Here is a 25,968-nt window from a genome sequence, read left to right on the forward strand (position 1 = left end):
AAACAGAGGGGGAAACATTTGGTCAGATAGTGAATGTGTGATGAATCTATGCGAGATGTGTTTTAAAGATTTTAACTGCAAATAGTTTTAAAATAAAAGCCTTGTCACTTTGGATCAACAGTATCCTCTTCTCTTATTGTTATGACATTACAGTGCAGTCGTTCTGAATCATTTCCATTTTGGTTCCATTGGGGAAATTGCTTTGAAAATGTCAGCAGATCCATTAGTCCTTCTCTGTGAACCTTTCCTGAATCTCCTCCTGCTGGGGCTTTGCATGAGTCACTGTCCACCTCTCTCACCTGGTCCGTCTCCACCAGCCACGCTCGCACGCCCAATTTGACTGCAGCCTGCCAACATCTTCTTGACTGACATCCAGCTGTGCTGCTGTGCTGAGATAGGCCGTGGTTCCTGACTGACTCATGTTGAGTCTCAGTATGTTCAGGATCAGGCGTGACTGTGAGTGTAGAGGCTGGACTCTGACTTTGACATGCCTCCCTACAGTAGATATTCCTTCTTGTGCCTCAGTTAAAACTCCTAACAGCTAAATGTTCCAACTCACTGTATGACATCAGTCCTCAGTGTTATTACTCGGTGAACTATAATAGCCCTATCTGCTGCTTAAAAGCCTGTGAGCTGACCTCACTCATGTTTATTTGCATTTTAAAAATATGTCAGTGGGTACTGACAGTTTCAATCTGTGTCTCTTCACTCCAAGCCAGAAAATCTGCTCCTAGCCAGCAAGTTGAAGGGGGCAGCGGTTAAACTGGCAGATTTTGGCCTGGCTATTGAAGTGCAGGGAGACCAGCAGGCATGGTTTGGTGAGTACTTTCTATATGGCTTTTTCATTTGGGATTCTGTGGTCATTTGGGCTTCATACTTTCAGGGCTTTTAATTAATACATTTTAATGAAATATGTTTTTTTTTATCATTTTGGCTATAGAAGGTAGGATATAGTAGAAAGATTTTTTTTAAACAAAGTTGATAAAAATTAGCAGCTAATACTATGAAGATCCCATCTGTTGCTGCTGATGGCATCATACAATTATTGGAGTGCATTTTTTGAATTTGCATCAGAGTGTCCTTGTGGTTCCCAACAAGGCCCATCTATCCAGTACAACAGCTCGATCAAGGATGTTAAGGGTTAGCCATGTCTCTGTGAAAAATAAACTCAGTGAAAGCAGAAAATAATATTAAGGCTGTCTGGCGGCGGATGAGATATGTAAAAGGTTGTGTGACAGTGAGGTGAAGCTGCGAAATATCTCTCAATACAGCATCCTCTAGGTAGGCCTTTTTTAGAATGGCTAAAATATATTTTTATATCATCCTCTGTGGGGGGCACGCCTCATCTGTTTCTGCAAACAGGCAGCACCCCGACTGCCAGCTGCTGAATGTTATACATTATCTTTACATATGAATCCTTTACAGCCCACTTCAAAAATTCCAAACTATTACTTTAATATTCTGAAAGACAACAATAATTTATTGGATATTGACAACCTCTTCAAGAAGGCAATAAAGGAATAAAAGAGGGAGGCTGTGTCTGCACGGTCCAACAAGTGCATCACCAGTAAAAACTGAAAAAAAAAATCCTGTTTTTGATGCAAAGAAGCAAATGACATGCAGCTCCTCTCAGTCTCAATTTGACGTGATAAACCTCATGTAAGGGCACGTTAATCAGAGGAAATGGTAAATGGACTGAACCTATATAGCTTTTTTTCTAGTCTTCCAACCACTCAGAGGGCTTTCACCTTACAAGTCGCATTCACCTATTTACGCATTGGTGGCGGAGGCTACCGTTCAAGGTGCCAGCTGCTACTCAGTAACCATTCACACGCACTCACACACGGAGCATCCATTACTTTAACGTAAACTGGAGGAGCTGGGGATCTAACAATTAATGGACAACCTGCTCCACCTCTGAGCCATGGCTGCATGTAAACAGGAAGATTAGTTGCAAATTATTTTCATTAGCCATGTAATATGTAGGAATATTGCTTATACTGAAATAAGGGCAAAAAGTGGACTTATTTATGCATGGAAATGCACTCAGTAATGCACTCAGGTAATACACTGATAATGTAAAACCAATTAACTAATTTCATGGATCTTGCATGATGCAAGCATGATAATTACCATTCTAAGATTTTTGCAACTGGTTTTACATCTTACTTAATATGGGGTTAAAGCAGTTAATGAACTCTGAACAGGAACCGTCATCAGTGTGCTTCATATTCACACAGAAATCGTACCATTTTCATACACAAATAGAAACACACTTGTAGACATGTTTATTAATAAATAGATATGATCTGTACTACATCCTAAAGAAAATAGGACTTATCATATCCAGTCTTCTGTAATAAAACACTCTGTGTCCTCTGCAGGATTTAGCTGCTGCAGATTCATAATCAGACATTTCTAAATTATGGATTTTCTTTCAGAAGACAGTGTAACATTTGTGCACTTTTTCTCAGAAAGGTTTTACTGAGCTGATTGAAGAAAATGGAACAAGGGAGATATTTGTCCTAGTTTTGTATTTCCTTAAATCAAACGGATATCTTTCACTGTGCCATTTTACAATCTCAGCCCTGTCTGCCTTCCGATCTAAAGGGAGTAGGTCTGCCACTGCTCTCGGCTCCTCATTCAGCTTTGGATTCAATATATTTGAGGCCTAGTTCTTCTCCCTATTCCCTGTGGAAGATAGAAATAATTGGTGTATTCCCCCAGCTCCAGCCTCCATCTGGAACCAGTTCACTGAGTATTCTGACTTTAGTCGTACAACGTCTCATAACGACTGCTAATACTGTGAGGTCTTTTTAAAAGTGGGCTGCATGTTGCTGGTCACGAGCCAAACGAAAGCCCCACAAAAGATGTTTTCCTTTGAGCTTGTTAACCTCGGCTCAGAAACTTGTGAAGCTGTGAAATGTTTTGCACTCAGGAGAGGGTGCTAACTATGTGTTTGTGTGTGTGTGTGTGTGTGTGTGTGTGTGTGTGTGTGCGTGTGTGTGTGTGTTTTAGGTTTTGCCGGTACACCAGGTTACCTGTCTCCAGAGGTTCTGAGGAAAGACCCGTACGGGAAGCCCGTGGACATGTGGGCCTGTGGTAAGACACTGGACTAAATGGACTGATGAGTTGTTTGATTGGGGGAAGCCTTGTGGAGCAGCTGCTTGTTATTAGTTGCACACAAGCATCATGGCTTGACACAGCCAATCAGAGTCCTTCCCTGGGGGTTCGCAAAACGAGCTGCCACTACTTTAACACAACGAAGTACACCACGGCTCAGCCGCTGCTACTGATGCAAGCACGTTTTCTTCTTTGCAGCTGCAGAGCAAAGTAGGAAAAGTGCAAATATACAGTGCATCTATAAATATAAAATATTAATGATGTTTTTAAAAAACTGTTTAACATGAAGGATAATAGGTATGAGAAGTGTTATATATAGTATATTGTACATAGCTATGTATGTACAATAAGTGTATGTATATGGTTAAAGGTACACATGGTTATCCATAATATTACACATACAAGTAATTGGCTTCATGCAATAAGCTATAAGACCAAATGTACTCTTTTTTTTCAAAACTACAATTCTTATTTAATTAGTACCAATTCTTTATAAGAGTTCACAAATGTTTTTATGCCTCCAAGCCGGTGATAGCTGAGGCAGGGGCATCCATACATAAGTGCTTCTGTCTGGGGCTTTCTTTTGAGCGCGATATTTCAAGCACGACTCGAGGGAATCTTTTTTTTTCTTGGGCTTTTTGCCTTTTGTTAGATAGGATAGCTTAACGATGAAAGGGGGAGAAAGAGGGGATGACATGCAGCAAAAGGCCAAGGTTGGAATTGAACCCATGGCCATTTCGGTGAGGACTTAGCCTCTGTGCACAGGGTGCCTGCTTTACCAACTGAGCTACTGGGGGCCTCACCTTGAGCAAATTTCTGTCAATTTAACACAAACATTCACATGGATTCATCAGTGAGCAGATTAGATTTTGGTGGTTATATGTCAAAGGTCAAGGTCCCTGTGACCTCATCAGTCTCATTCTTATGAAGTGATATCTCAAGAAAACCTTGAGGAAATTCCTTCACGTTTGGCACAATTGTTTGACTGGACTTGAAGAACTGATTCGATTTTGGTGGTTAAAGGTCAAGGTCACTGTGACTTTCCATCCGTCTCATACCTGTGAAAAACATTTTAAGATCAACTTGAGGGGATTTCTTCAAATTTGACTTGGACTCAAAAATTAGCTGATTAGAATTTGGAGTTCAAAGGTCAAGGTCACTGCGACCCTGCATGCATCTCATTTTCATGAATCTGAAGATGGCCTTGCAGAAGTTTCCTCAAATTTGGCACAAACTTCCACTTGGACTTAACTGATTAGAATCTGGTGATCAAAGTCCTTGTGATCTCATAAAACATGTTTTTGGCCCTAACTCAAGAACAGGGGGTCCTTTAAATTGTACTGGTTTGTAGATATGCTCTGTGCTGCCAGGGGGAATATTTCATACTATAGTTTGTGGAGCATTCATGCTTTTCACAGACATGGATGGAAACCGTAACTGCAACTTGACTGGTGGGTGGGGGCATGGCTGGAGTTCTAGTCTTATTATTGCTCTTTTCATCGAGACAAAATTTGCCCTGTACTTTTACGAAGATAAGAAAAAAAACGCCTTATTTTCACAGTCCATGAATTTATGTCCAATGCAAGGAAATAAAGGTTTTAGAAAAAAAATGTTGAGGAAAAATTTTAAAAAAGCATGTATATCATATATCAAATTTAGATTATTATATGTTTTGAAGTAATTCTAATGATTGAATTATTAAATTTGTGGGCTAAGAATATGTAATTGGTCTATCAATTCCCAGAAAGCCTTGTTTCCCACACAATTATTAATTTTTAACAGCCTGTTCATTAGGAGTGCTGTTGATTTATATATATTATTCAGTTATTCAGTGCACCACACTATCAGAGTGCAGAACATAATCTGAGCATTGACTGAGCAGTAAAACATCAGGCGCACTGAAAGTGAAATTTACTTGCTGGGTCTAAAAGTTTGCATTCTTTTGCTGAAGCTGCTCCTCCATCAATCTGATCTGATCAGCTCTGACCAGATCAACAGATTAAGTATCCACCCTGCAAGCTAGAAACTGCTGCTGAAGAGGGAAAGATTTCATGCAAAACTCTGTGCTGCATTCACAGACCTGCAAAAACTTGGAATATAGAGAGGGGACAAAAAAAAACCATACATACTGTTCTTAGACATTTCAGGTGTTTCGCCAGAGTTGGTTTTGGATTCTCCTGGAACACAGATACTGATGCTCTGGAAATTCACATTTACTTTTTTTAAAGGTAATTTAAGGAGGGGCGTTAGAGGGGGTTACTTTGGATAAAGTGGGACTCATCATTCAGGATTCCCTGGTGAGAACAAATTTAGGTGGTCAAGAACATTTGGTAGAGTTAACTTTTTTTTTCTTTTTTTTTTGCCTTAACAGAAAAAAATTAAGAGAAAAAAATAGAAAATTTAAGAAGTATATTGCTGCATGAGGCCCAACTGTTGCTCTATATGTCTCATTATGTTCCATAAATAGGGTTTTAGAGTTTTAATGATTATAATCCACTGAGAGACTAATCCAGAGAGACAGCCCCTCATCCAAAATACCCATTGAGGCGGATTTTGATTTTTTCCCTTAAAAAATACACAGTTCACAATGCACAGTTCACCTTTGCTATAGTAACCCAACAGTGAAATAAATAAATCTTTTTAAATATTGACACCTGAAAAAATTGCATCAAGAAAAGACAATAATGGCTTTTCTGGTTTTTCTGGTATTTTATTGCCGCAGGGTATTTTGTCAAGGTTTAGGTGGGACACGATTACTGCACAGAAGTACATGTAGTTTGTAAAGTATCATTTCCAACACATCAGTAACTCCCTCTTACATCATAAATTGCTGTTTTTACATTAATCCTTCAAGTTGGATTCATCAAATGATAGTCAGCAAAATGTACTTTTAATGTAGGTAAAATTCAGTTCAATTCAAGGAGGCTTTATTGGCATGACCAAAGTGAAACAGTATTTCCAAAGCTCATTATAACAGTTGTTTTTAACAGGGAGCAGCACAGAGCAAGAACAACATATGAATAAGCATCAGCAACAGAAAACAAAAACAAATCCTAACAATAATAATGACAAAAATACAAATAATAAAATAATAAAAGAAATAATAATATGAATGTTAATAAAAATAAATAGATAATAGATAGTAGATAATTAAAAATTCAGTTTGAAGTTGAATGTTGTGTCATTAATTCCTTTCTGCCTCAGACTGTGTGTATACATGTAGTACTCTGTAGTTTATGGACCACAGAGGAGTTCATAAGGCTTCAATCTGTTGCATTAATCATTGCAGACGCTCATTACACACTTCTGATGGGCCAGGCCACCTGGACTGGAGAAGTAAAACACACACACACACACACAGTCTAAAACACACATGCTTCTTTCAACACACCTTTGCCGACTCACTGATTCCACAGAGACAATAGCGACTGTTGTGTTTGTGGTCAGACCGTCTCGTCGTCAGATAGAAGCTCTTTCATCTTTCCTGGAAACCAACCAGCCAATCAAAATCCACCTTCTATGGTAACATCAGCAAACACAAACACTCGCGTGCTTCTGTTACCACACTGTTCTTAATTTAGACATTATATATACAGTATGTGTGCTCTTCAGTATTCACCTTAGTGTGGTAACCCGGAGAGCTCAACACACTGCAAATTTAGAAACCGTCTTTATTTACCCTTTAAAACCTGGTTTGACATCTGTTTTCTTGTGATGTATCCGAACACCTCTCACAAGCAATTTAAAAATTTTAAACCTGAGCAAACTGGTTTGATTTCTGTCAAAAACACTGTTTAAAAAATGAATCAGCAATTTAGTATGAATGAACTGCAAACTGAAAGAATCAATAATTATTATAATTATATATTGAAAAAATATGTTAAAGTGGGTCATTTCTTTGTTTGTTACTTTTTCAAAGAAAATTTTGCTAACTTTTGTGTAATTTTCTTGTAACATTTTACAAATTTCTTGATAATTTTGGGGTTGTTTCTTGTTGTTAATTGCCTTATTTACATGTCTTTGAAAGAAATCAAGCCAATTTGCTCAAGTTTCAAAGGGTTAAATTGACAACACGTGCAGCATTTAGTAAGAAGTGCTCCAAAAACAGCAAAAGTAGCTCTGTTTGCTGCACACATCTTTATTTGGTTAACAAATCAAATTACATTTGGACTTTGCATGAATGCACTGCGAATAGAGAAAAAACAACCAAATACAGAAACATTGGTTATGTTTTTGTGTGTTTCGGTATTTAGTTGTTTTTTACATTTTGATTTTACTAATTGATGAATTGATGATCTATTTGCTTTAGCTTTTTGTAGTTCAACTTGTTTTCTTAATTTCCAGGGCTATAAGCCCTCAAGGCCACCGTACCTTTAAAAGTAAGTTTGTGTGTGTGTGTGTGTGTGTGTGTGTGTGTGTGTATAGGTGTGATTCTCTACATCCTCCTGGTGGGATATCCTCCATTCTGGGATGAGGACCAGCACAGACTCTACCAGCAAATTAAAGCTGGGGCTTACGATGTGAGTTTCTCTCTCTCTCTCTCTCTCTCTCTCTCTCTCTCTCTCTCTCTCTCTCTATCTATCTATCTATCTATCTATCTATCTATCTATCTGTCTCTCTCCCTGTCTCTATCTTTCTCTTTCAGTTCAATTCAATAGCCCTATATGGCATGACATGTTGTCAAAGCACAAGTACAATTAAAGACACTGTGAGGGTCTAATGAGACAGAGGGATGACATATGCTGTAAAGCCCTCTCAGGCAAATTGTGAATTGTGACAATGGGCTTTATGAAATTTAATTTAATTGAAATTTTATTGATGTATTCCATATTAAATATATTTTATCCTGCTGCAGTTCATTTTGTTTGCTATACAATACATTACAATTATAAAAACAAAACAACAAAGAATCCCATCAGCCTATTTACTATGGGAAACACTGTTGTGTTATAATTGAATGCAGATTTAATTAATGAAAATGATTTGAACATTAGGAAGCAGCTGCTCATTTAAATCCATGTGTCCTTGCAGCCAGGACAGATTGGACATGTGCTCCTTCATCACACTCTCCCACCATACTGGGCATTCATTTCAAATGTTCCACTTCAGAGCCAATATATTAACTTACCTTTGGTGCTGATATCAAACCTATTTTTTTGATACCGAAATGGTACCCCGTCAAGTTTTTGATCCTTATATGTTCTATGAGTGGGATCCTGTTTTGTTTTGTTTCTCATGGATGTACGTATGTATCCATACTTCACATGTAAGAGGACATACATTCAGACATGAGCATTCAGATTACGCGACACACATATCTCCATGAACAGCTGTGCTGGCTGTAAGGCATCAAGAAAACAACATTGCACCAACACAAGGAAGGAGAGGAGACTGCAAGGTAGCAAACATGGATGTAAAGTTTTGGATTTATCAATATTTTTTGAAAAGTCACAAATTTAGGTCAAGAAAAAGCTGATCAAATAAGAAGTGAGCAAACCTAAAATTCTGTCTAAGTATCCAGTACCAATTTAAAGTATTATTCACTTTGAAAACTCATGGAGATTCATGACCCAAGCTCTAGTCCCCTGCATCTACAAATCAAATGTGGGAAATTCATTGCACTGACCTTTATAAGGGACGGAAAACACCTCAACGTACTTGACAGGGATTAACGTTCATGGAAGTTTGATTTGATTTGATTTATTTTGATAATGTAAAAAAGAAAATGGAGAAGTGACCATACAAACAAGCACACAGACAACAAAAGACAATGAAAAATATGAAGATAAAGAAATGGTCAAAGGCATGATAACGATTACATATTTGAAAAGGAGTGAGAGGAAGTACAAATTTATTTAATCCCACCCCTTCTTGGTAAGTCACTGAATTTTGATAAGCAGATTCCTTATTCATGTAAACCTATAAATATAATAATAATTAAAATGAATAATTAAATAATTAAATTTAAATATTTACATTAAAAAAAGAGAAAGATAAACTAGGAGAATATAAATGTTAAATAACCAAATTAATTAATAGTAACCCCTGTTTACTCAACAAGAAACATCTTATAACTTCATAATGTACACTAAACTTCTAAATATGAAGCATATGAAGACATAGTCCAGGTAATCAACACAATGTTCAATCAACACAATGTCACTTTACAAAAAGGGTCAGAGCAGACTATACCTGCTGAGGAGACTCAGGTCCTTTGGAGTGCAGGGAGCACTCCTGAGGACCTTCTTTGACTCTGTAGTGGCATCAGCCATCTACTATGGAGTGGTCTGCTGGAGCAGCAGTATCACGACTGCTGAGAGGAAGAGACTTGACAAACTTATCAAGAAGGCCAGCTCTGTCCTGGGGTGCCCCCTAGACTCAGTGCAGGTGGTGGGAGAAAGGAGGATGATGGCTAAGCTGTCATCCATGCTGGAGAACGACTCCCACCAGTCATGACACCCTGACTGCTCTGGAAAGCTCCTTCAGTGACAGACTGCTTCACCCCAAGTGTGTGAAGGAGTGTTACCGCAGGTCCTTCCTCCCTGCTGCAGTCAGACTGTACAACCAGCACTGCTCCCAGTAGACCACACACAACAATAACTGACTCCACTTGTACAGCTTAATACCACAAGTGCAATTTCACTTTCACCCATGCAACTGTGAACATTCTTTATTTAACTGTTGAGTTTCTCTGCGTTGTAAATACTGTATATATTGTTTGTTTATGTCGTCCTCTGTGCTTATTTCCTTCATCTTCATCCTGCACGTTTTTGTACTTTTTTATTTATCAATATAGTTTATTTTGCACAGTTATCTTGCTATTTTGCTATCCCTTTGCTGCTGCAATGTTGGAAATTTCCCCACTGTGGGACTAATAAAGGATTATCTTATCTTATCTTATCTTATCTTATTAGATGCATACTAACACTGTGAATAGTTGAAATGGTCTCTGTGATGTCCTTCCTGGAACAGTTCCCCTCTCCTGAGTGGGACACAGTGACTCCAGAAGCCAAAGACCTGATCAACAAGATGCTGACCATTAACCCAGCCAAGAGAGTGACCGCCACAGATGCACTCAAACACCCCTGGATCTGCGTAAGTGTCACACACCCACTTACACACACACTGTCATACCATCACAGTATTCAATATTTCTTTAACAAAGACACGCCTTCTAACAGCCCTGTTCCTCTGTGTTGACAGCAACGCTCCACTGTGGCGTCCATGATGCACAGACAGGAGACTGTGGAGTGCCTCAAGAAATTCAACGCCAGGAGGAAACTCAAGGTGAGTGACAACAGGAGCTTTTATACAGAATGGCTAAAATCCCTCAGAAGACCAGCACATTCTCATTCCAAGGTTGTCAAATATCCAAACTTTGTCAAGCACCTGTGTGTGTGATATCAACCCCAAAAGCAGCCTTTAGTGTTTTAATCAGAGGCACTTTGCCTTCCATTAACTCCAGTATAAACCCATCTTCAGCAATCCTTAGTGCTGAGAATAACTGTGCCATAACGTCCATGAGGGTGAGGAAGTACATGGATTAAACAAAACAGGACTTTCACCCGGAAGGCTAGTTTCTCTCCCATGTGAAACCAAAAGTCAATATTGCTTTAACCCTTTGAAACCTGAGCAAATTGGCTTGATTTCTTTCAAAAACATGGGAAGAGGGCAATGAGCAATGAAAGAAGAGATGACTCAAAAATTTGCAAAACATTAGTAACAGATGCATGAAAATGCAAAATTAGTTAAAAAAAGAAAGAAAAGAAAAGAATAGAAGAAACAACATTAAAAGAAAGTAAAAATCAAACAAAAAAATAAATGACCTAAAAAAGGACTTGAGTATTTTCAAAAAAAATGTAAAATATTTTTAAATATGTTATAAATAGTTTTTCCACAGATGTTTCCACAGACATTTTCCCTTTTATAAAAAAATTATTTCTTTCTTAGTTGCTCATTGCCCTGTTTCCATGTTTTTGAAAGAAATCACACCAGTTAAGAAAAGTGATGTTTTTCCAGGTTTTAAAGGGTGAAGCCGATAAAAGCTTTGGATATGAGCCCAGTTGTTGGCAGAGGTCTAACAGTCTGTAATGTAAACAGGAGTTTGCTCCTCTCCGTGTCCACGTCTCTCTCCCCAGGGTGCTATCCTGACTACAATGCTGGCCACTCGCAACTTCTCAGGTAGGACTGAATCAGCTGTATTGAAGACTGACGGCCTTCTGGTCCTGTTTGAAGTGTTCTTAAAGACAGTGCCACATGCTGTTAGTTTTCTCCTTAACTCTGTCTCTGTTAGTTTTTGGCATATTGTTTAAAGTGCTGCTCTTTTAAAAGCAGCCTTTTTCAGTTTTGCTGTGCTTTTAGCTCAATAAGCTCCAGCGGTACGCCCTTTCCACTGTCGCTCAGCAGAGACTGAATGGCCTCACAGATCGATGTAGTCCCGTCTTCAGGTCCCTCTAAAGGGCAAACTGTTAAAATTGCATCTAGCATTATTGATGTTGTTTTCATGACAAATGACAGGATTACATTTGATTTATTGACATCAGTTTTTGTGCAGAGTTATGACAGTGACCTCAGTGTTTACTTGTGTTTCTCTTCCTCCCCATCTTGTGTGGTAACTCATGGAAGGTAAGAGCTGTTGGTGCAGTCTGCTCGTCCTCACAGTGTCACAATGTCACTGCATTGTGAGCTTTGGCACTGACGCATGTCTAATAAAGCACCAGTGCAGGGCTCCCAGCCGACACAGTGCATCCACTCATGGCCATATTGGAGGAAAAGAAAAGTTTTATTTGTATTGTGATAATTCAAAAAAAAAAAAAATTCCAAAATGAATTGCTTAAAAAGCCTGCAGGTGGTCAGAAGGTGGTGTTGTATTGCATACTCAGTATGGTTTGTGCTATTTGGCCTCTTGCCACAGTATCCCAGTGATGAGTTTTAGGACTATCTATACATTTAATGAATTTAGGCTAGAGATTTACATATTTCAGTAGGCCGAATCATAATGTTTATTTACAGTACCTTCCAGATAGATGTGTCACATACATATAATAAACCAGCGCTGAGGAAACTTTACTGTCATTAATTACTTTTATGCCACCAGAATAAAATACCCACCTAAAAATAATCAATATCTGTGTAGGTGTGCACTATATTTACAATATTTTCACTGCTTTTCCTTGCTGTAAGACAGCCCTTACCAATATAAATATAAAATTAATCAGAATTTGATGCCTGTGACATATGTGTCCAGCCATGGAAAAACCATCCAGCCAATGAATGTAGGCACTCCTCAAATTAATTTTGTGAGAAATCCAGCCTCAAAGTTTCTGAAAGACTCTCACCTACCTGGGGAGCCAGGTAACAGTGGCTGCTCATGTGCATCACATTTACATAAATCCAACCCCCTACCGGTCTAGCTATCAGTCACATCTGTTAGCCCACAGGACAGTCAATACTTAATTCATGTACCCATGGGCGTGTTATTCACACATTATTCAAGCACATTATCAGGTCGGTGTGTTATTCAAATAGCAGGTGCTCACCGCTTCGATGTGCGTATCATTGCATTTTAAAACGACAGTACTGAGCTAGCTAACTAGATAACTTGTACATTGATGAAACTCACAGTAGATTATTAAAAGAGAGCTTCTAGCATGAAAAACAGTTTGTAACAAAAGTGTAGGCTTCTTGGTCGATGTAGTCATCTCAGAAGTAACTACTGTATGCCTGTTCGCCTCATGGTGTCCATTTATTCTCATGTCCTGCCAGTCTCTTTCGGCCACTAAAGAATCCATCCATGTGTTGTACATAAGTTTTGGAGAAAGTTTGCAGCTATATGACTGTATCCTGAGGAAAGAATTCTCCTTTCTTCTCACCACACCCCCAACTAGGAACTGGCTTTTCCCGTTAAACAACCCGAATTCAAATACAAAGTTTATGGTTTGAAGGCCCAATACTGCCCAATAATGTTATTTGAAGCATGGAGTGCCTTCTTTGTGATTTCATTTTGCATATTCTGCAAAAAAATGAAAATCACTGATTAAAAAAAAACCAAAAAAAACATTTTTCTTTGTTTACACGACTTATGCCGGGCCGACTTGTTGCTGGTTTTGTGATGGCGGGTCACATATTTCAAAATATTTGGGACAGGAGCATGTTTACCACTGTGTGACATCTTTGAACAGTCAGCATTAGGGACCTGAGGACGCTAATTGTTTTCTTTTCCATTCTTGACTGATATACGACTTCAGTAACAGTCCGAGGTCTAATCTGCAGGAGGTCAGTCTAGTAGCTGCACCTTTTTATTACAAAGCCACACTGTTGGAACACGTGCAAAATGTGTCCCATTGTCTTGTTGGAATAACCAGGGACGTCTTTTTCAGGGACCCTGTCTAGATGGCAGCATATATTGTTCCAAAACCTGTATGTACCATTCAGCATTCATGGTGCCTTCACTGTATTACCCATAATGCCATGGGCACTAACATACCATACCATCACAGATGCTTTGAACATTGAGCTGATAACAATCTGGATAGTCCTTTTCCTCTTCAGCCTGGAGGGCACGACATCCATGATTTCCAAAAACTGAAATGTGGACTCATCAGATCACAGCACACTTGTGTCAGTTCATCTCAGATGAGCTCGGGCCAGAGGAGCAATGTGTTGCAGGCATCAAAATTAAATGTGTGTATGTGTCCGAAAACAAACAGTGAAGTTTATCAGTTTTAACATCAAATATCTTTGAACTATACTCAATATAAATTAGGCCAAAATGCCAACTTTTTTGGGACTGGGTTGTATATATGTGAATTTAGCTACTTGTAGTTATGACATACAAAAACACCTGATTAATGGATTTTACAGTAAACTGCCCTTCGTTCCTCAAAAAATGTTCCTCCAATATAGCTGCTAAAGGACATTTGATGCAGAGCCTCTATCAGTTATTAAACATGCATACTGTAGAGTTTAACAAATTACTCCTGCCAATAATGTCCCCTCACTGTCTCAGATGATGCATGAACCTCTCCATGCTGCTCTCCCTGCCACTGTCAATCATATGTTTGTGTCTCAGACTGTCTGTGCATGCTAACTGAGGAGCAGGTGGCCTTTACTGGCCACCACAACCAAAGAAACACACATGATTTTTGCTCACTCTTTACTCTTCATGGGTGTTTTTGTAGTATGTTTGAGGTACAACATGCAGGTGTTTTTAATAAAAGTGGGCAGAGAAAGGGAAGAAGAAGCTAAACATCTCAGAACCCTGCACACTGCTGCTCTGAATGCTTGGCGCTGCTCACAGTGTCTCCTACAGTCTCATCACATGGCTGTAATTGCATGGCCCAAGCTAATGATTCACTAAGTTTTCATCTCTTGACTTCATTTCCATTTTTCCCCTCTGTTTCCGATTGTAGCAGAGCTCACTTTGAGGTAGCTAGTAATTGGCCAGCTCTGAATAGACTCTGTGTGTGTGTGTGTGTGTGTGTGTGTGTGTGTGTGTGTGTGTGTGTGTGTGTGTGTGTGTGTGTGTGTGTGTGTGTGTGCGTGGGTGGGTGGGTGTGTGCATGCATGTTTGTGTGTGTGTGTGTGTGTGTGTGTGTGTGTGTGTGTGTGTTTGTGTTTGTGTGTGTGTGTGCGCATGCATGTGTAATTTAATTCCAGCTGGCCACTGATGTCTTGCATTGTTATATTTTTCTCAACAGCAGCCAAGAGCCTGCTGAACAAAAAGCCGGATGGTGTCAAAGTAAGTTCAGCTCTCTTCTCTGTTGTCATGTCTTGTACAGAAAGCTTATCCTTGTTTTTCATCCTACAGTGCTGCATATTATACCGCACCTAAGCAGGTCTCAGCTCAGGTCTTAATGTGGAAAACTGTAGCTTTGTGGTCCATGACCTCCAGCAGCACCACTGCTGTGGTAAAAATAGGAGCTCAAGTTGCCTCAGTGAATTATATTGCTCAAGTGGGTGTAACACATACAGTATTTCAGTAATTATCCCCCTCTGGATTGTCAATCTGTGAGAGAGAAGGAGGAACATCTGTTGTCTGATCTGAGGAAACTGTTGGAACTAATAACTGATGATTAAATGATTGGAGGGCAGGAGATAGAATTCATCTCATCATCTGTCAGATGATGAAAATCCCCCACTGATACCATTGATAGTAGGAAGTAAAGTGTGTGTGTGTGTGCGTGCGTGCGTGCGTGCGTGCGTGCGTGCGTGCGTGCGTGCGTGCGTGCGTGTGCCTCCTGTTTCTACTGTCTGCCTCTAAAATTGTCATTTAATTTCACCCTTGTTGATGAGTCAGACTCTTTGGGCTCTATCTTATGCTCGGCGCAAGGCACAGCGCAAGTGTCGTGGCAAGTGTCAGACCAACGTAGTTGACAGTTTCACTCCCAGCACCCATGTTCTTTAAATATCAAATGTACTTGTGTCAATCTTGGCGCCCCTGGGCGTGTCAGTTTTAAAGTGAGGTGTGGTCGGGCGCACTGTTGGCGGATTGTTACTTTGAAGCAACAGAAAGTGAATGCGTTATTGAGCAAATAAAAGCTGGTGGAACATCACAATATGGCCCTCAGTCAGAGCATTTTTTGTGGCATGTTGTGTGTTGCACAACATTGATATGCATCATGAATGTCTCTTGGACATAAATGAAGGCACACTGCAGGACATAGTAAGTTCATGAGGCTGAACTGTGTGTTGTTGCCAGTTAACCCAAATATGCTGAGCTTTGTTAACCCCTCGTCACATCACTGTACACTTTTCTGCATTGTAAGGCCGTAATGACTAGACCTGCACTGCCGCATCCTCCCATACCTGCTTTACCTCAGAGCGATTTCTTCGGCAGAACACCTCTCACATCTGTCATTCACCATAACCGTCATTTAGATCGCAATCCGCCAATTCCTGGAGCACCTGGCTTTTAAAGGGAATAGGGGGTTGACAAGCAGATTGGTTCATTTGTGTTCTGTCCAAAACACACCCATGATTAATTCAGTGTCTAAATACAACCCCTCTGTGCCATGTGCCACACCTGGTGCCAAGATTATCCACAGTTTAAAAAACAGACTTTGACACGGCCTAAACGCATTTGTGCCATGCACTATAGATCGTCTAAATATTTCATTTTCTCATCACCCTTCACAATTCTTTTTTTTTTTTTTTTTAGCAATTTCTGAGACATTTCTTGCCAAGTGGCTGATTGCTTTTTCATGTTTTTGAATAAAAAACAATTTGCTTGTGATTAAAAGGTTTAAATGCTTGTGAAAAGCACCAGTGCGATGTCAGTGCAGGTTTGAAAGGGTCAAAGCTCTTCTGATTAACATGCTTGCAAACAGCCCACTTTGGCCCATCCAGCACTCATGAAACAACAGCATTGATGTGAAGTCATGTTTGTCTCCATGTGATGAATGAAGTCCAATGTTCACTCAGTGAGGTTGATGACAGCAGTGAGACTCAAGTGTTCAGTCAGTTTGCCATTAAACCAAATCACAGAGCCAAAAAAAAGGTTCAAAAGCTCAAATCTGCCATCCTCTGAATCTTGCTGCCTCACCTGAAGTACTTCTCTTTGGAAGGCTCATCTGCATTTTAGAGATATTTCCCTTTTAAACACCTCCCTTTTAATCAGGCCTGCCTAGGTGAGGAATGTCCTCCTTTTTCTTCTGATGAGCTGCTGTTGGTGTACTTCTCCTTTCAGTCACTACAATTACGTGTTCTTATGCTTACCATCCACATCACCTTATCTTCCAACAAACTACTCACAAGTTTTCTCCGGAGGGTTCTCTCACAGCACCTCTGATGAGCAACATGTCATCACCTTAACGTGGCTTCTAATCACTACTGTTTGGTTTCTACCACCGCTTTGTAATGTTATTAGAGAGAGCTGATGTGATACATGTTGTCACTTTGTTCACAGTATTAAGACAAATGAGGTGACACATAAATCTTGGCTGCTATGGGTGCATTATGTGGATATTTTCTTGTATGAAAGGCTGGAAACACATATCGGAAAGTGTGTGTGCCCATGTGTCTGAGTTTCAGCTTCATTTTCTCTCTCATTGTGTTGTGGCTGCTCAATGCAGAAAAGGAAGGCGGACGGTGTGGAACATTTGCGGGTAGGCCTGAGCTTGCTGCTGCTTGTTAAGCAGACTGACACCTGCGAGTAGTTAGCTGTAGAAAAACCCTGTATTCAAAGTCACCATAATGCTGCTGCCTGAAGCTGGGGAGGCACTGCATGACTGAACACACAGTAAAGATTGATTTTATTTGTTTCAGATATGCCGTATATTCAAATTGGACAACCTTTGGACCCCCAAAAAATAACTAAATAAATCTAATAAATTAAGCTGAAGACCTTCCTGGTGTGAGGTCCATATCTTCTGAGGAAAGTGGGTGGGGCTGTATGGGGTGTCGAAGCTTCATTGAAAAATATTTGCAGTGAAGCTAAGGTTACGTTTAGAGAACGGCACTACTAAAAAAGGAAAAGTCTTTCCTTTGCTTTTTCAAAAAAATTCTGCATTCATATAATAACAATGTAACTTTGTAATGACTCATCATAGAACACCACCAGTCGCATGCGTAAAGTGTGGTCGTAACGTCACTGTTTTCACAGGATCTGCACATTGCCAGTTTACACTGCAACAGAAGAGGTTGTGTTTTCAAAATTTTATACTCTGGAACATTTCCTGCAAGAACTGTTGCTGTGTAATCAGCCCCTAAGTCTGAGAATCCTGACTCAGGATTTCCACCTCTTGCATGTGTGTTGTGTTACGGCTCCACTGCGGATTTGCCCCATGCTCTGTCATCCATCAATTCCCACCGGTTGCGTTTTGAGTTCGGCACGGCACAGCACTGCCGGGTCAGTTGAAGTGGCGATACCAAGGAGTTCCTGTGGTAATTACAGAATCACGCGCATTATATCAGTACAGATGAAAAAGCTTTAACTCCATTCACTCCATGGAAGTATTATAGTGAAGTCGATTCACTCCCATAACTCCCAATAAGTTGTTCCACACCATTTCCTTTCTTTGGTTGTCCTTAGAAAAGGATGTGTGGTATCATAAATAATTTTGTGGTTTTCCATCTCCATAATTAGCTTCTCTTCGTCCATGTTGTCGGTAGTGACATCAGAAAACCCCTGACTTGATGAATACATTTTGACATATTGTTGATGTAGTTAAGTAATATACAAACACGGAGTGTTTTAATCTGAAAATTATGTGTAATTTAGTATCGCTGTCTGATTTCCTGTCTGCTCTGTTAAATTCGGCTGAATTTATGCGAAGTGCTCCGACATCTGGCAAAAATGGGAGCCTTGTGTATCTATTCTGCAAGCCTCCAGACTGTCGGAGCTGAGACGGAGTCGACCCGCAATGCAGCAGAGTCAGTGAAAATTAACACATAGACCAGAGTGTTATCTATTTGCTGCCGTGAGTGGAGCTGGACCGCACACAGATCTGATGGAAATTAGGGGTGAATGAAACCGGTTCAAGAACCAGTGCTTATTTAGTGGAAAAGTAATAACAGAGTGTATGCTTATACTGACTTGAATGGCACTGTATTGTTAAAACCAGAGTGAGACATCCAGAAGAAGCAACCTGTACAAATACCAAAAATTGTGGCTTGAGTCATGTTGTGCATCCCCAGCATAGAGGAAATTCTTGGAGAAGTTGTTGTTTATAGTTTTATTTATTTATATGATCAGGATTTTTTTTCTACGCAAAACAAATAGAATAACTTACACTACATACACAAACATAGCTATACAAATTTACAACAGACAAACACATGTATTCATATATAATATACATACACACAATTTTCCAGACCAGTTGCCAGAGGAAAATGTTGGCAATGTGCATTTCTGCTAACAACAAATACGTTACATTTGTACGTGTCATACATTATATATATGTATCAATGTTTCTAAAGTGACTGGTTTAGACTTTGTCATCAGGAGGTGGAAGGCATGCTGGTGTGACGCCTGCCAAGCTGCAGACCACAGTTCAACACCAACAAACAACAAAAGCTGTTGTTTTTTAGCAGCCAGTTGCTGTGTTTCCTGCTGGGATTGTGCTACCAAAATTGAGTATTTCAGGCCAATTGATGATTTGTCCTAACCATAAACAAGGGATTTGTGTGCCCAAACCTAAACACATTTCAACCATTGTTGTTGAAACAAATGGTGTCAGCGTATCCCCTACATAAGAACATAAAAAGGTAACTTCTGTGGTTTGCAGAAAAGCACAATGCCAACGTTTTTTCTGGTGATTAGGTTGATTTTTCTCTTTCCACATAGTATCAGATGGATGATATCAAAATCTGACCCTATTCCCAGCATTGTAGATTTAGTGGTAAAACAACTGTAGCTGTGGTCTTTTTATAGTTATACAGGTAAAACAGTACTCTAGCTTTAGAATCAGACTTTGTGGCTTCTTGTCAAATCTGATTGGCAACAGTCCAACGTGTTGTCCTGAAGACACAGATTCATTTCCTTTTTCCTGCTTTGTGTGGTCTCTTACTGGAAGCATGTTTCTCAGTGATTATATTTACATGCTAACCTGTTCTGATGCTGGCTCATCATGGGATATGCTGTTTACATAGAACAAAGAGTAACCTGATTATTCCTCTTCCTGAGTACAAGATTCTGACACTGCCAAGCTTTTCTGTACACAGTCCAGGTTTCAGAAACCAGTTTAGAGTTTACATAATGTTCTCAGTCACTACATGGTGTTCTAGATAGTAGGCCACACAATACACCCACACAATTCAACTAATGTCACTGTCGGAATTCATCAGAATCTTAACTGAATTTCTTCCAAATAAAACAGGCAGTTATAAACTATTTGATTCTTCGGTTCTCAGCACCAGTTTGGTCTTTTGTCCAGAGGATGGAGGAACAAAGGAGTCGAGTCCCCACAGCTTACTGCCACATCCTGACAAAATGACTTTCAGTGGGCTGTTAAGGCATGAACATAGACAGTGACTTTAATTACCATACACCACTTTGAAACACCTGATATACACTCTAAAAGTAACACATTTGGCATTTTTTGAATGAGTTTTGACATATAAATGATGACTAATCATTTTAGAAAGTAATCTGCATCCACATTGTTAATTAAAGGGGCACTTTGGTATTCTTTTAACGTGGTCCCTGTTTGGTAGCACAGTCTATGTATACCACATCTATAGTGCATTATGACAGCATTCGCAGTTAATTATAATGCATTCATAATTGAAACGAGTCCACTGTTGAGAAAGACTGCAGGTCTGGGGGCCATCATGCATTATAAATTTGCATCCAGTAAAACTGCATGTTTTACCACAGACAGGCTCAGATTGTTATTAGAAGCACAGTTTTTTTGGAAGGGTTGACCATGTCAGTGGCAAAAGTGAGCACTACTGTAAATTGACAATGCACAGTTGCTTGTAGATTGTAGTTGTAGATTAATTTTGCAGCCTGTTTTGCAGCGATCTCTCTCTCCAGTTTCGAAAATTCTACTGATTAGTCACATAGACACAACAACAGGGGAAAATAGGATCCAGGTTGAAAAATACAAAAGTTTCCTTCAGATTTATTGGTATAAATTACTGGAAGTCAATATTATAATCTATAGCTTACTGATATTTATGATGTAGTTTTATTATCTTAAAGAGGAGCATTAAGGAATGAATTGTAATACTACAACTAGAAAGTGCATTTCCTGCGAACATGCGTGTGGATGCTAATAGCTAAAAATTAGTTTGAGGGCATGTTTGAAATTGCAGAAATATATTGCTGAAAATGCAGAGACATATTACAAATTGATGGAAATATCTGAAAAAACTGTCAGAAATATATTGCTGAACTGCTCTAAAGTGAAGAAGCTACAAGTTGAACTGCAAGAGTGACATAGGAAGAAGTTGATGTCAACTGAAAAGATTAAAATAATGAGTGTTTAATATTTTAGGCATAAAATGTAGAAAATAAAATGAGAGGCATAAATTTCCTTGAAGAGCATTACATTTTGACATTAAAATGGTTTCTATAGCTTAAAGTAGGCAGAGGTAGTAGTTGACCAGAAAGTACAGGACAAATAGTACTAATAAGGGGCCCACAAGTGGATCATTAATTTCTAACTGGCAACTTTAATTGGCCACAAGGGCCAAAAAAGGGCCCCCGCCACCTGAGGGGACACAAGGTCCAATGATGGCAATATATATGGTCGGTTAACCATTAATTACTAGTGGACAAGTGGACGAGGCATCACTAAGTGGTATCTTTGCATAGGAAAAGCCACACACACCAGGATGGCTTTTTGTGTGTGTGTAAGTGCGTGTTGCCATGGTAATTAATGGCCCAGGTGCACCCCTCCTCTCCCCTCTCTCCTTTCAGGTCAGCTCAAAGGAGGCAGATGAATTTGATAGAAATGTCCCTGTCAAACTCATCCATTTTACAGCCATACTTTAAGCAAATATGTCAAAATATTACAACAGGAAGGGAAAGGAGGTCGTATCGATGCAGAAATACCAAATTTGCTTGAAAAAATATCTGCTACATATCCCAAATCCTTGCATAAGAAAAAGCTTGCAGCAGCAAATTTCAATTTAAATGGAGTCTCTAGCTGAAAGTATGCGGAAGCAGTAGCCCTTCAAAGTGGAGTGGATTAAAGAGAATTAAAAAAATTTCCTCATTCATTTACATGGGAAATTTTTTTTAAAAAAAAGCTTAATATTTTAAAAAGTATAAAGAGTAGAAATGAGAAAAGTCATAGCAATAATGTCCTGAACAAGCTGAGTGTTCTGATAGTTGAATGGTTTAAATAGCACAAAGTATGCAGTACTAGTTAGCCGGCGAAAAACGTACGGAAGGTGAAATAAGAATAAAGATTTGTATAACAATAGTGTGGGTTCACAAGCATCCACTATACAAGCCATGGACTGTATATAAAGATGGACAACATGTCAGTGTAGCTTTTCAGTCTGGATCACCCCCTGGTGTCTGACTGCAGTTTAGGTCATAGAGTCCACCCCTCCATGTTAGTGAATGGAACACAGGCCAACTAAAAACTCAAAGTACACGCCAAATACATTTTTCCCAAAGATGGGATATTTTAGCCTCATTTAAGCATAGCTGGGGTAAGTTGGGGCACATCGTCCATATTTACATACAGTCTATGGTGCGAGCATAGAAGCATCAATATCTTGGTGCATACTTTATCCTCTCAAGTGTCTTATCCAGGTCTCATAGATAGGAGAGTAGCTTATCAGAGGTACAGTAATCAAGATATGGCTACCAGAAAACACAATTATCATTACACAATTATTTATCATTCTTCATCGGGGTTATTGGGTCATTAGTTTCACTCCACACCGTCTGTCTCTATTCATTTAGATCTTTATGCAGACTGGATTTTGATAAGAATAATCTTATTAACTTATTTCTTTATAAAAGGTGGTTCTGTTTTAAAGTGTTGGGGTTTTAATGAGCCTGTTCTAAATAAAGACTAATGCTAGATGGTTCAGCACTGGGATGGTCACAAACAGTGTTTGATGTACACAGTGATAGACATATTCACTGACACGAGCTGATCTTGACAGGAATCTCTGAACACAACGTTCCACTTTTCCTTCCACAGCAGAGAAGAGCGACTGTTTGGACACTAAGTCTTGTCACTTCTGCCCTGTCCCGTCTGTCTACCTGTCTGTCCACTCTGTCTCTCCAGATCAACAACAAGGCCAATGTGGTCACCAGCCCCAAAGAGCCTGTCCCCACTCCTTCTCTGGTACACTGTGCCCCTGCCTTGCTGCCTGCATGTTTGCATGACTGTCTGTCTCTTTATGTCTGTCCGTCTGTCCTCCAGTGGCATCTGTCCTGATCACACAGCTCTGCTGAACTTCACTTATTTCCCACTGTACTGTCAATGGTGATTGTTTTTTCCATAAAGCTTAAGAAGCACAGATGTCTTCAGTGGGTGTGTAACATGAGCCGTCCACACGGACCTCTGGATTGCTTTGTTGCATTTCCACATTGCTGTACATGGGCTACATTTCTTTGTTGTTGATGATGGCTGTAATGGCAACTCTGGGGCCATTGCGTGTCAACTGTGGCTAGTGTGCTGTTGCCACAGGTTTCAAGCCATTGTTGTCAACCAAATTGGTGAAAACACTGGTTTGCTATTTGGTTGATTTTTAGGTTTGTGGAGCTGGAGAGACCACTTTCCCCTAAAGTATGTCTTATCATTGTAAATACGCTTTTATTTATTCATTTATTTATTTTGGAAACCTCCATTTTCTTTATTGTTGTAACACTGAGTGTCCTGGATAAATCGTGTGTATAATGCTGCATTCCTGACAAGTTGTGCGTTTTCTGGCTGTTAGGTATCCCAAATAGCTCTGAAAATTACAGTTACCACGAGCCAAAAATAACATTGCAATTTAATTTAATTTTTGCAAATCAAATCGAAACAGCAGTCCAGTTCATAACATGCATGAATGTTTGCAAATGGAGAGAGAGAGAGAGAGTAGGAGAGAAGGGGCTCAATATATCAGAGGAAGGCCCCTGGCAGAACAAGCCTCTATCAGCCTGACTAGGGGCTGGTCCAAGGCAAGCCAGAGCCAGCCCTGACTATAATCTTCTTCAAAGAGGAAAGGCTTAAGTCTGCTCTTAAGCCTGGCACGCACTGTGTGATTTTGGGCTGTCCCAGATGACAAATGACAAACGTCACTTCTGAGAAGTGACAAATGTGTTTGTGTTACTAAATTTGCTGGTACTGGTCCATCTCAGGTATCTATGGTCAACTTACAGGCACTAAGGGTTCACTATGCATGGGTAGTTCTTTACCTGAGGTAGACATAGAGTCTCAAAACAACTATGGAGGATGCATAATCCTAAAAATGCATACTAACAGTTCCCACTTTTTCTTTTTATCTTTTTTTTTTTACGTATCATTATACTTTGTGCTTTTATAACACTTCCCACAAACACACTATAATAACTTGCAAATAAAAACATCATGCATAATAACAGAGACTCCAAATAGGATATTGTAACTGTCAACCATCAATAGAATCATCCCCGAGTATAACAGATATGAGTAAATGATCATTGTTGACAATAATGTGTAGGTGCTAGCTCTGTCACTTGGAATCATCAGGTTTGTCCCATCCTCTCTTAAGGTGCAGTTGGATTTCTCTTCCTCTGCTAAGTTCCGAGGAACAGAGACCCATTTTAATTTGAAAACCCAGAACTCCCTCTTTCACCTGTACCTTCCCACACTCGAGATGAGGGAATGGGAATTGTTCCTTCAGATTCTAAGTATATGGAGCAGCAACCTCCCAAAATAGTCAAAGCATAAGATTAGCGATAAATCAGACATCATCATGTAATATATGTATATATGTATAATTGATGAATGTTGCTTAGTCCACATCATCAAAAGAATTGTCAGAAGACAGGGATGAGGATTCAGAACGATCCGGCTCAGGTGGGGGGTGTATGTTGATGTTTCTAACCAGATTTTGAATTATGGTCATGTATGTTAGAGAAGAAACAGATTTCAAAATTAGTGCACAGAGAATAGGAAGACAGCAACATACTACTACAGCAACTATTAAAACAATACCTAATATGGGAGCCATAATACTCAAAACCATGCGACTGTAGGGTTTCCATTAAAGAATTTAGTAACTGCATCCCATATCTGTGAATTACTGTAACCTGCTGTAGCTCGTGTGTCACTATTACTCCTTACAATTCCTTCCTGTATCTCCTGTAAATTTCTAATTGCAACAGTCAGACCATTTACCTAGACCCTCTGACTCTAAGGGGACATATGTACAACATCCCTCACCTACAACTGCACAAACTCCACCTTGAGAGGCAGTCACAGCATCTAAAGCAATCCTGTTGTCAATAGCATATCTCCGAAGTAAAGATAATTCATTACCAATAGCATGGAAACCCATAGGAGTAGCATTAGCGATTAAAGCTACATCGTGTCTTGTCAACGCTATAAGATAATGATTAGCATACTGTAATTCTGTGTTCCAAAAAATAGTTTTAAAAGCTAATTGAGAATGGGTGTAAAGCTGATAATCATGTGGCAGTGCATAATTACAAGAAGCCAAATCCACTGGGTCAGTATTTTTAAGATGTTTGTATCCCATAACTTCAGAGGAGCTCTCTCTTTTGTCATAACTGGGCAAAATTTAAACAGGTTTAACTATGTAGGTAATGTCATTTAAAAAACATAACCCACATCGCCCCTTAAATAGTGGAGGTAAATAATTTCAGACATTTATTCCACAACACCTTTAAAAACCTGGTATTATAGCAGTACCTAATTTTGCTAATTGGGCTTAGTTTCCTAAAGAATCAATAGTGTGACGGCATTGAGTTGGCTCCAGGAATCCTAAATTTTGACCTTTTTGTGTCTCTAGTGGCAAATCATTTAAACACACATCAAACAACTGAATTAAGTGCAGCTGAAGACAAAATATTATCAGTAGCTAGTTCGGCCGGTACTTGAAAAATATGTTTCCTATAACAACTTGGGCAGCCCATTATACATGAGTAGTGTTCTGGAACCTTGAGTGGGGTAGCAAAAATTCTATGGGTTTCATGACCATTTTCCTTGCTAATAGTAATATTAGAATAAATTACATATTGAATAATTTTATGCAAAATACCACCTATTTTAGATACCATGGCCTTAGTTTTCCCAGTATGAATATTGTTAGACCGATTTACAGGTCTAATAAAGAATGCAGATTTTTCAGGTGCTACTAAATCAGGATGAGTTTTAATTACATACTGATAGGCCATTACACATAATGAAGGTAATCCTTTTGGACCTTCAAGTGGTATAGCCA

The 25,968-nt window shown here is 39.4% G+C and overlaps 1 protein-coding gene across 37 annotated transcripts in view; it reads left to right on the forward strand.

The window, feature by feature from the left end:
• camk2d1 (calcium/calmodulin-dependent protein kinase (CaM kinase) II delta 1) overlaps nucleotides 1–25,968 on the forward strand; it is a 151,846-nt gene that overhangs the window by 98,285 nt on the left and 27,593 nt on the right. For 9 of the 37 annotated variants that reach the window (XM_088073375.1, XM_088073379.1, XM_088073370.1 and 6 more), the window contains exons 7-13: nucleotides 716–818; nucleotides 3,019–3,102; nucleotides 7,549–7,643; nucleotides 10,096–10,218; nucleotides 10,327–10,410; nucleotides 11,262–11,304; nucleotides 14,823–14,863. In XM_088073375.1, the coding sequence (XP_087929501.1) occupies nucleotides 716–818; nucleotides 3,019–3,102; nucleotides 7,549–7,643; nucleotides 10,096–10,218; nucleotides 10,327–10,410; nucleotides 11,262–11,304; nucleotides 14,823–14,863 (573 nt within the window). Of the gene's footprint in view, nucleotides 1–715; nucleotides 819–3,018; nucleotides 3,103–7,548; nucleotides 7,644–10,095; nucleotides 10,219–10,326; nucleotides 10,411–11,261; nucleotides 11,305–14,822; nucleotides 14,864–17,195; nucleotides 17,229–22,820; nucleotides 22,881–25,968 lie in introns of all 37 variants that reach the window. The other 28 variants (XM_088073354.1, XM_088073358.1, XM_088073353.1 and 25 more) reach the window with 7 other exon arrangements.

Source organism: Plectropomus leopardus, chromosome 23 (assembly GCF_026936395.1).
Source record: "Plectropomus leopardus strain MGB_pleo_1.0 chromosome 23, ASM2693639v1, whole genome shotgun sequence".
Taxonomy (NCBI): domain Eukaryota; kingdom Metazoa; phylum Chordata; class Actinopteri; order Perciformes; family Serranidae; genus Plectropomus; species Plectropomus leopardus.